The following is a 12,478-nucleotide window of genomic DNA, read 5'->3' as shown; positions in this document are numbered from 1 at the left end:
TTATTTTAATAATTTGTTTTTTATTATTTATATTATATATTGTAAATAATAAAAAAATTTGGATGCTTCTATTATCAATAATAATGTGATGGATAATATAAAATGTAGTAACTTATGTATTAAAATATTATCAAAGTAATTTTAATTTTATTACAATTATATCTTTTTTAATTTTTTAAGATAAAAATAATTTTATTTTTAATTAATATAATAAATAACATAAAAATATTTTAGAATAATTATATTTAAAAGTATTTAAGTAAAATAATATCTTAATATTCTTTTATTACTTTTAATCAAATATAATAATTATTTATATTCATTAATTTTTATCAAATTTTATAAAATAACAATAATTTATATTTAATAATCTTTTAAATAATTTATCTTAAAGATAACTTTTTATTTTTTTAATATAATGTTATCAAAACCAAACACATCTTAATAAAAGTTAAAAGAATTATAAAACATAATTAATAAACATCTGTTAACTGAAAATTCATTTAAATTTTTAGAGAAAAAAAAATTAAGTATAAGAAAATAAAAATAAAGGGGTATTTCAGACTCTTAAAATAACAATCAGACAATCTCGGGGGTACGTCTTTGCTGACCTATGCAAGGCCCACCCCAAAGCCCTTCTTAACACGTTTCTGTTGGAAGGCAACGCGACTTCACCGCCTTCATAACTTGACCAACAAGGCAGGGCTGGCCGCCGAAAGAGACTATGCACACAAGAAGCCTATAAATTGACATTTCCATGATTCTTTTACTTCATCAAATTAAATCTTCTTCTACACGTTCAAGTTTGTTCTGCGTATAGATCGATATTCAAGTGTTATTCCAAGTTAACAGTCGAAGACAATGTCTGCACTGGGTCTAACAGGAGTCAGTCTAGCTGAAGCTTACGCCGTGCGAGCTTTGCACAAGGAGAAAATGAAGAAAGAGAAACAGAAGGCTGCAATTGATGCTGTTGCTGATGAAAAGGAACTCCCCAGTGGATGTTTCTTCTGGGTATCCAAGAAGAATACGCATTCTTCTTCTTCTAAGGTGGTTTCATTTGCAGAGTCTGAAGAAAAGCTGCAAGTCCATGAGAAACTGGGATTATAAAAGCTAGTTGAGTTGAGTTAAGTTGTCAGATTAATTGTGTGGGTTACTTGCTAATTCAAGGGTCACCTCAGGTTTATTGTGCTGAGGATTTAATTTCATAGCTTGGATATACAGGATAATGATTTTTTTTTTCCTTTTGTTTCTCATATTTTCCTCGATCATATAGTGAGGAAGATTCAATTATGGTGTTTTTGTGTATGAAAGACAAAAAGAAAAAGAAAATAGTAAGTGTGAAATTATTTTGTTTGTTCGAAGTGAAAAAACAATTCACATGAGCCACAATTTAGATGAAGAGGGCCCTAGTTGATGTGGGTTAAAAATTATTTACATTATTATAGTTATATGATTGATTATATGTAATTGTATCTTTAATTAATATTATTTAATTATTTAATAATATATATGAATATTAATTAGTATTCATTTTACTCAATTAACTAAAAAAACTTATTTTAAAATTTATTGTATTTCTAAATTTTCATATATTAAAATTTAAATATTTATTTATTTGTTAAATTTTATTCTTATTATTATTATTATTAAAAATTATCTTTTAAATAAAAATATTATTTATATTATTTTTTATTTAAATAGAAATTTTAAGTAATATTTTTATTATTGACAATATTAATAAAATTTAATAAATAAATAAATAAAATTTTAAAATTTAACCGGCAAAAGTTTGAGAATGTATCCATCCTTAGTGGGAATAAGTCTTTTTGCCCTATTTATTATAGAAGTGTGAATGCAGTCACGTCATAAAGGAGAACCAATGGAATGGGCTGAGCCGTGAGGCAGAGGGACAGTGCGTGAGTGATCAAATTTTACGCGACTTTAATTTTAAAAAGCGAAACGGAAGCCCTGGGCAATCACTTAAAAAGCCCTTTTAGGCCTACTCAATGTGATCAATGATATAACTAATATGCTTTATTTTCTAAACAATAACAAACTCCTCATTACTCATAAAGACTGAAATGCCCCTTGACTAACTTAACTCATTATGTAAACTCTGCTTCATATCGATTGCTTCTTAATTTGAGAGGAGACTCTGACTATTAAGACTCAAGACTCAGGCTGTTCTCATATTTTCCCTAGCTGCAACACAATTCATAGTATCATCTTTATTTTCTTGGCCAAAAGGCTTATTCCCACTGAAAGTTTGTTGAAACGATAAAGTTTTACCAACTAAATTTTACAAATCTAAATACTTATCATTTTATAAAAATTTACTATTTGAATTAAGGATAAAAATGTTATTTAGTTAAAAATATTAAAAAATAAAAAATTATCACATTTTTCTTTCTTAAATATTTAATAATTTCCTTCTATCCAAGATTTAAAAAGTGTAATTTCTCCTTTAAGGTTTTTTTTTTAATTTTCTTTGATGAACATCTCCTTTTTTTCCATTAGCGTTCTCTCTCTCTCTTGATTTCTCTTGTTGCCCTCCTTTATCGAATACCAAACTTTTTCATCTCCAACAAAGACGACCAAGAGGGGAGGGAGAGAGAAGTTAAGAGAGAGAAAAAATAGGATTAGAGACGACAAAGTTCGTTAAAAAGTAAACCCTAGAGGAAAAATAGTCACTTTTCAAACTTTAGATAGAAAAAAATTATTAAAATTTTAAATTAAGGGGGGAATGTGATAAATATTTATTTTTTAAAATATTTTTAATTAAATAATATTTTTATCCTTAATCTTAATGGTGAATTTTCACAAAAAGGTAGGACTTTGGGTTTTTTAAACTTAATAGGTAGAACTTAGATATTTCAGCAAACCTTGGGTGGGCACAAATCTTTCTAGCCTGTTTTCTTTGTTTTGGGCCTCATCTATTTCATCTCTAGTGACCAACTAACTGCCATCTCTTGGGCTTTCACCTCATCCACTACAATTTTGGCCTTCATATCGCAAGTCTTGATGCACAATCGCGACAGACGCATGCCACTATTTCTGAGAACGGAGTGCTGCTTGACATAACAGCTCAGCTTGAGCACAAAAACAGGGCTTTAAGTATGGAGGTTAGTTATCATGAGAAAAAAATCAGCTTGCTGCTGAAGTTGGAAGGCTGAAGCACTTGTTGGTGAGATCCGAAGAAGATATAGATAATCTGATTGTCTCCAGAGAGGAACTGGATATCAGAGGCTTAATACTTGAAGCTAAATTAAATGAACTGTGTGGCCAAGCAATCTTGTTGGAGGCTTATGACATTGCAGAATCAGTGAAAAGAGCTTACTCAGAAGCTTTCTTGGCAGGTTTTGAAGCAAAACCTTGTCCATCCATCTGAAGGAGCTTAAAGACAAGGCTGAAGTTGAATGTGTCCAGCTTCATGAAAATAAGTTGTCTGAAGGATCAGAAACTGCTATGCAGGAGTCTCTGAGGATTGCTTTTATTAAAGCACAATATGATGCAAAGCCGCAAGAACTAAAACATCAGCTGTCCGTTTCAAAAAAGGTTAGCAGGGAAATGCTCTGGAAATTACGAGATGCCATCGATGAAATTGAAAATAGAAAGAAATCAGAAGCTTCCCCTTAAAGAAAAATGAAAAGTTGGGAGTGAAAATCTTGGAATTGGAGGCTGAGTTACAATCTCTAATCGCTGAGAAGCGTGAAAAAACAAAGGCTTATGACCTGTTGAAGTCTGAACTGGAATGTTCATTAATTAGCCTTGTGTGCTGTAAACAAGAACAACAAAAGCTTGAAGCTTCTTTGCAAAAATGCAATAAGAGGAAAAGACTCAGACTGTTGACCTCAACATAATGAGAGAATTTCTGGACAGTTCCAACTCGGCCTTTCAGAAGCAAGGAAATGATGGGTTGCACAATGAAGGTTGCATGTCGAATGAGCTAGTTGGCAGAAATATTTACCAAAATAATATAAATTTGAGCACTTTAAGCCATGGAAGAGTGAATGCAGACAATGGTTGCAGTAATGGTCCAACAGCTGACATGGATCTCAAGTATTTGGAACAAGATAGTACTGTGAATTGTGAAAATTCAGAGTACATGCGCCTGGTTCCTATTGCTGAGGGTAACTGTTTTAGTGCACGCATTGATGTGCAAGCAGGGCAGGTAATCCTCAAACAGATCTTTTGTCTCATTATTATTGTATTGTTTTTGCATACAGGCTGTGAATTTCTATGTAGCATATGTATTATTGTGACTTCACATAAATTTTGAATGTTCTGTTATTGGGCTGAAAAAATGTGTGAACAGGCCCCAATATAATATTAAAGTTAAGATCGGCTTCATTTTTCTCGCTCTTAAGGTGCAATATTAAATTTACTATTTTGATGCCCAGAAGAATCGTTCAATAATGAAGTACATGAAAATTCTCCTTAATATTTCATTCTTCTGTAAAAGACTCAGATATAATTGTTTGTATAACGAAGACAGTGGGCTCTTTTTTGTTTCCTGGTTGCAGCTGGAGGGGATGAAAAATGAGAATTCACTTGTTTCACAGGGTGATCATAATTTTAACTTTAAATTGCCAGGTTTACAGAGAGACCTGATGCAGTTACTTAAGGTAAATTGAATTGTTAATTGTGACAAATGATCCTAACACACTTCTTCTGATTACTTATTCTGCCAGTTCCTCAGGTAAACGAAGAATTGGGAAGCATATATACTCTCTTCAATGAAAGCCTGGGCAATGGAAATGCAATAGAAAGGGTACTTGCATTAGAAATTGAGCTTGCTGAAGCATTGAAAGGAAAGAAAAAATCAAGCATCCATTTTCAGAGGTATGCTATCTCTTTCAACATCTAAATATATCTAATGCTTGTGTGATTCAGCTCTTTCTTGAAACAACACAGTGACGAGGAAGCAATTTTCCAATGCTTTAGAGACATCAACGAGCCAATTAACGACACGGGAAGGTATGCAGCTGTGGAGACTGAACTAAAAGAGATGCACGACCAGTACTCTCAGTTAAGTCTTCAATTTGCAGAAGTTGAAGGAGAGAGACAGAAACTGATGATGACTCTCAAGAATGTTCGGGCATCCAAGAGATCACAGACATAATTTCGGACCTCATCTTCTCTTGGCGAGGCACAAAAACAATAGCAGATGTCTTATTTGCTGAGTTCTGGAAAACATAAACCAGAATTCAGAAGTTGGCCTTACCAGTCACCACCTTGCTTGCCTACAATGTTAATTATTATAATTCCAGGGACCAATTATCCCAGGCCACTGGACACCGCAAGTCTTAAAATTTTCAAGCTTGATGGGTATGCTTATTTCCTCATTTATACCCTTTCGGAAATAACTCAAATTGCAATAGACACCAATGAAACAGACCTGACAATTTTTTCCCTATAATTTCCTATTTTTACTTTTTGTTTCATTCACAACCAATGATGGAATGCAAGGTACTTTAGTTGAGTAAACCACGAGGTTAAGCAAATGAATAAAATTTTTGACCAAAGACCTCCAAGCTTCTCCTTTCAGCAGCCCCTTTAAATCCTGGAACTCCCTGAACACTTGGAATTTTCTGAACTGTATTTTGGTTTACACCTAATGAGAAGTCATAGCAGCTCAAACAACATTATAAAAGCTTTAAAATGCAGTCACAAGATAGCACAAACACCTGGGCTTGTTTGGAAGATCATTCCGCAGTTTATCTGAGAAAGTTACAGCAGGTGTTAGTTTTGAGATTCAGATCTATAATTTAATTGTGTTTCTAAACCATGCTATTCGCATATCCATGAACTACTCCTAATAATATAAATGAGGTAGTGTCTATTAGCTTCTCCCAGAAAGGCTTTAGCCGTCTACAGGCTTTATTTTTAACGAGATATAACAAATTACCAGAATCTTACAATCCTTGCAAATTTTGAAATACATGTTTGTTAACAGGGAATCAAGATCTATCAGCATTACCATTTTGTTATAAGAACAAGGATGTATGGCTTTGGTAACATTTTAATACCAAGTTATCCATAACATCCAAAGTTAGTTGATACAAATTGCAAAGAAGATAACTTTCTAAACCTATTTTGGCCAAATGACAAGTTCCCATCAAAATCGATTAAATGACCATTTTTCGCCTTTTTAAGGTAGTCATTTTACATAAGTATTTTAAAAATCCAATAAGTATTATATAAAGGTTATAAGGATAATTTTACTTTATATGAAAAAGCCCTTTCCTTCTTCTTTCTCCTCTGGAAATCTCATTGAAAATTTCTCCTTTGGAAAGATGATTGAAAATCTTCCTTTGTTACCTTAAATTCATTCTATTTTCCTATGAAAATGGTAGATTTGATAACTTTTTAATACACCAATGTGAGAAAATCATCAATATGCATAAATGGGTACATCATTGCAGTCAATGGACGAACAGGCAAAGCTAGAGGAGCTGAACCTGAAAGGGTAAAACATGCGCCTCCAGGCTCACTATGAGTATCGCCATTATCGAAGAAATGATAACTTGTATCTGATATCTCCCTCCCGGTGTACTTGAAGCACGTACGTAAAACTCCATATCTCTCAAACCCATTTTCCCAATTCGTTTTGGGCATCTGGGAGTTCATTATATTTATTGATCCACCTTTTTGTGTTGTCTCCTCCACCTTTGTAATACAATCCATATTGTTCGAGTCAGCTTGAACGCTTTCTTCATATTCTTTTGGTTTCTCTTTCCCAGTGTCAGTGTAGCCATCTCTTTCTTCCTCTTCTTTGATGATTTTGAGGTATTGTAGCTCTAGCTCTTCCTCGTTTGATGTTATGGTATCATCGAAGAACACAAGATTTAAGATAAGACGACTGTTCTCCCTGTAGGCTTCGAAGTACTGGTGATGCTTCAGTCTCTCCTCTTTTAGGATCAACTTCCCGTCTGTATAATGTCTCGTTAAAGCCCAAGACATGTGTCCCGGCAAGTTTCCTGTACGAGCCAATAAAGGGATTGGTGGTGGACACTCCTCTGATACTGAACACCGTTGACGCCGCCTACCAAGATTACGATTGTGATCAAGCACTGCTTCAGATTTATCCACTTGTGGAGTATGTTGTTCATCTGAGATTATGCAAACCCCACTATCTGTTCCAATCAAATCGTCCATAACCGAGGACCAGGTTGAAGAGGAAGTCAAATCAGATGGGAGCAAAGATGTGGTCATGGAGGATGAAGACGATGATGATGATGATGACATCATATGGGAAGTGATGATTGATGAATGGTGGCTTGGAGTTTACTAGGGTTATGAGACCGGCTGGCTGGTGAAGACATTGGTGCAAATAAGGATGTTCTTTTGGGATCGGCTCGTTGGGAGATTGTAATGTCCTTGATGCCCATAACAGAATCCCACCAAGAGATGAAATAACTATCCATTTTGCTTTCGTGACAAATCCTTCTATGCTGTGCGAATCCATGCCTCCCCAGTAATTGATGGACCTTCAAACTCTAGCTACGGTGGAGAGCTGCGAAATTAAGCCCGAACTGCTTAGACTTTTCTGCACTGTACTGTGGCAGCAGACTTTCAACGTGAATAGCCTGCAAAAAAAAAAAAAAATAGATTCAAATTGATAAAGAAGAGACAATCTAGGACTGTCTTTAGTTGACGTTATTTATAATGGAGTACGCGTGGTGATGTATTAGTACTACAGATTATACATTCCTTAACACGAACTTGTTTTTTGGAGCCATCGGCACCGTTTCTGCCCGAATAATTTCGTATCTGTAAATGACAGTAAGAAAATAATTTTCTATGAATGATGAATGAAGCAGATAAATATATAACAGCTATGAGCAGCGAAGAGAAACTGCCCGGAATTTACATACTAACTAGTAATTCATATGAAATATAAGATAGAGGTTTTAGCAGAGAGCTAGATCTTGGATGGGTCTACACAAGATTGAAGAAGCCCTGCTCATGAAATTAAGTTCATAAATCATCTAGTTTCAGCCTGTGAGATGGCATAATAACAAGCTACAACAATGCGCAAAAAGGAGAACATTTTATCAGTAAAACATTCTCTCAAATTAAGTAAACAGCGTAGGAATACTTCAATAACATGATTCTTAAGAGAACGGGAGGAATCAAACATTTCAAAATCCAGCTTTGTTACATAAATGAGGAAAATCACCAATACAAAGTGCAAGAAATTACAGACACATATTTTTATGTACCCCTTACTTAATTTCTCTGCTAAAAGCAGTCCATGCCCCATCGAACCACGAGGGAAGAGTAGTAAAAATGACCCAGCACTGATGTCCTCTTCAGTTTCTCCAACTTTATAACAAGGGAAGGGAAGACTTTGTTTTTATATATTTGTACAAAAGATTATCTGAATTCTGGTTTTGTTTCGGCTTTGTAACTGTGGCACCCAGATTCGATGACAGGTTGCTCCCTTTCCCATCAGGACAATACATTTGGACAGATATCTTTGTGCAGCCACCATAAATATCACATGTCAATATTCTTATCTTTATGAGTTTATTTTCTTCTTGATTTTAAATTTTTGTAATTATGTAGCAATATTTCTTATGTTTATGATCTAAATACAAGTCGTTCCCATTAATTAAACTTATCATAGAGATCTAATGTAATCAGATACAGTACTAGGATTAATTAAAAAGAAATCTTCTGATATTATAAATAAAAAACTAACCATCTATGTATTAATAAAACTATATGTATAAACAATAATCGTAAATTTGAACACAAACGATAATATATCACTATATGATTTGGTGATTTGAATTAGAGATAGAACAATACTAAATTATATGATAATATATCATCGTTTATGCACAAATTTATATTGTGCACATATAATTACTCTTAAGGTGTGTTTAGTTTGATAATGTTTTTATTACAAAAAAATAAAGTAAAAATTTGTAAATATAAATAATTATTATGTTTGATTTGAGTTATTAAAATAATACTATAATATTATTTTATTTAAATATCTTTAGATATAATTATTCAAAAATATATTTTTATGTTACTCGTTATATTAATTAAAATTATATTATTTTTGCCTTGAAAATTAATAAATAAAGATATAATTATAATAAAATCAAAATTATATTGATAATATTTTGATACTAATATGAATATAATAATCAGATTATTTTTTATATATTACTTGTCATATTACTATCACAATTGATAATAGAAGATTATCAAAATTTTTATTATTTATAAATTAAATAAAATAATATAAATAATAAAAAATAAATTATTGTAGTAGTGTTTTAAGAGCATTAACCAAACACAACCTTGCAATATATAGTCGTGCTCAAACCAGTTTTGACATCCAGAATGGCATGTGAACCAAATAACATGAAAACATAAACCAGAAATTAAGCATTTTGTGAGTCGTATTGGGGTTACAAAGTCATGTCATCACTACGTATGATACTGTAAAATGGATGGATTTCTTGTAGGAATTTGTTGTCATCTGTCTAAAGACTAGGGATAAGCTCTAGATTGTTGAATTTGTGTCCATGTGCAGATAATAAATTCTTGCAGGTGGATCAAGTATGCCTTCAAAGAAATTTGTGATTTTTTTCCTACTTACCTTCTTCTTACTTTCAATATAAAACTTATAATATATTCAATACAAATCTGACGTTTTTTCTCTTTTCTTGAGATCAATGAATTCACATTCATGGTAAAATTAAATAAATAAAACAAATTCATTTGAAAAAATTGTTAGTTTTGTCATATTTTGTTTCCTTAAATGGCCAACTCTTTGATATTTCGCCCAAGCTAATTTTAATGATGAAAAGGAAGGATTTTGAGCATAAGAGTAAAGATTAAATACAAATAGACTCGGTTTCATGGCTGGTCTATGCCCAAAAAAATCCCAAAAGAACAATTAACCCTTACATCAAGAAAGATGAAAAGATAAAAATAATAAGGATTTTCAAGTGACGAACAAAGGACTGAAGGGTGAGAAGACTCGACGCTAAACAACGCCGCATGACTGTAAATATTTTGTTGAGAGCTAATCAAGTGTGAACCGGCTTGATTGCTTGTACTGGCATCCCTAGAAAACAGGGTGAGTTTATTCCCACGCTGTTGTACTTCAAACACTTGCCGCCGCCGCCATTCTCACCCATCGCTCTTGGAACACTCCCATTCTCAACTGACGACTTGGCTATTTTAGATTCATACTTTGCCCTCGCTTCTTCCGTATTTTTACGTACGATCTTCTTCTCACCATTTTCGACAAAATCATCAGTCGCTTCTTCCACTTGTTCTTCTTCCGCATTGCAATATGGTTCGTCGACTTCATTTTCATTTTCATCGGAAAAGGGAGGGGCCAAGACATCGTCATCTAGATGAACAAGCTGCAATGTGAGATGACCATTGGATCTGTAGGCCTTGATGAAATACTCATAATGTCTCAACCTTTCTTCCCGAAGGATCAAACGGCCATCATTTGTGTAGTATCTCTTCAACACAAACGGCATACGCGAAGTTTGGTTCTCTGTACGTGCAAGCAGTGATATTGGTGGAGGAAACTCTTTCTTCTTCTTCTGCTTCATTGAACATCGTTGGTCTCTCTTACCACGAACATAATTCTGAACCCGTGCTCCATTATTCTCGTCTTCTCTATTCTCCGTAAGCAAATGTTTATAATTCTTCGAGTCGAGGCAGCTCTCCGTACCAATGTAATCACCCATCTGAGAAGAAAACGATGGTGATAGTGGATGTGACACCAGGTTAGATCTCATAACTCTAGAATTGTGATGGTGACCAAGTTCTATATCTGATGATTTTGGGGACTGCATCGTGATCGAAAGAACAAATTGTGGGTTTTCCAAGTCTTTGACCAATCTAGCTATCTAGAGAAAATTGTGGCAGAGACAGCTAATATCTGTGACGTCAACATTGGGAATGTATGTGGCTTGTAGATATTCGAAATCTCGTTCGTAAGCGACTTACCTGTAATACACAAATATACAAAAAAAATTAGACCATAGATTACCTGAATCTAATTGCAATACAGCAATCAGCCTGCAAGCTGTGGGGGCGGCGTTTCTATTAGGTAATTTTTGTGCTAGTTTTGCTGTAGAATCAACAATGACCATGTGTAAAGCTCGACTCTATTCATTGTACTTTATTCATCCAAGGTCCACAAAAAGGGTCTCGAACGCAAAACGTTAATGGATCATACATGTAGTAGGTATTATTTAAAAAGAAAGAAAGGAAAGGAAAGGAAATTAATTACTTGAAAATGAAAATGAGAAATTAATTATTGGGGAAGAAGAAGAGAACAAAAAGAAGGCATATGCGCGTCCAAAAAGGTTGGCAACGGGGGTTGAAGCAGACATCTCTGCATGCAAACGTGGATGCCAGGGATCTCCAGCTCAACATAAAAAAAATAGGTTCTATTTCTTTATTCTCTAGACGAACCCAACAATTTCATCATGGATGAATGATGAGATAAAAATTTCTAGCCTAATTTTTTTTTTTTTTGGTATATAATATCGGTACAGGAATTTGAATCAAACATGGTGGAATTCTAATGATGAATGACATAATTCTAAGGAATAAATATGATCGAATAATTGAATAAAATATAGTCAAGATTTGAACACAAGTTTTCTTCATCCACAAAAGAATATATGAATGAGTAAAGAATTCCTTGAATTAGGGTTTCTTGTGACAAACAATGAATAGTTAGAACTTAGAACACTTCAATTCGATAAATCAAAGTGTTTCAACTCTTTAAACTGGAGATGATTGACAGAAGAAGAGAGAAGATGATGAACAGATTGAGAAGAAACACTAAAATAGACGAAGATGACAGATATATCACATTCACATATACGAAATAATAAAAGAAAAGAAAAAAAAATGGTAAGAACTTACTGGATTGCAATGGAGAAAAAAAAGTTGACATCTTGATTTGGGCTTTGAGACAAGAAAATCATACGAGGATGACAAGTAAAAAGACAAAGAGACAGAGACAGATAGACATTAGCTAATGCTGTTAAGATTCTAGCTTGGCTTCGATTTCAGTCTTAATATTCCCCGTTTATTTCTGTATAAAATTACTCTCTCTTAATATCAATAACTAAATTTTCTGTTGTTTAAATTACCCATTTATAGGTGGGGATTGATTGTCTTTCCAGTCATCTCTCGGTGGACTTTTTAATCTTAGACGTTTTGCCGATACTTTTGGTTATTTTGCGGGCAGAAAATAGTTCTTCTGCCACCCCCAAAAGGAGGGAAAAGGACTATTTCCCACCCATGTTTTAGGGCTATCTCAAACTTATACCCATAGAAGGTGAAAAACCAGTTTTCCCACCCATGACCAAACTGCCGTCCAATTTCTCAGTTAAGGATGGGGGTAAAATCGATATTTTATTGTTTATATTAAAAAGTTATAAAATTTATTACTTTTCACCCCTCTTAGGTTTTA

At 33.5% G+C, this 12,478-nt stretch overlaps 1 protein-coding gene across 1 annotated transcript; it reads right to left on the bottom strand.

The window, feature by feature from the left end:
• Nucleotides 1-10,055: 10,055 nt before the first annotated feature.
• On the bottom strand, nucleotides 10,056-10,841 carry LOC123229665. Its single transcript, XM_044655583.1, has one exon. The coding sequence runs from the start codon at nucleotides 10,839-10,841 to the stop codon at nucleotides 10,056-10,058; it is 786 nt and encodes a 261-aa protein (XP_044511518.1).
• Between the last annotated feature and the right edge of the window lie 1,637 nt (nucleotides 10,842-12,478).

This window comes from Mangifera indica, chromosome 11, assembly GCF_011075055.1.
Source record: "Mangifera indica cultivar Alphonso chromosome 11, CATAS_Mindica_2.1, whole genome shotgun sequence".
NCBI classification, from domain to species: Eukaryota; Viridiplantae; Streptophyta; class Magnoliopsida; order Sapindales; family Anacardiaceae; genus Mangifera; species Mangifera indica.
This window is presented reverse-complemented; position numbering and strand designations above follow the sequence as displayed.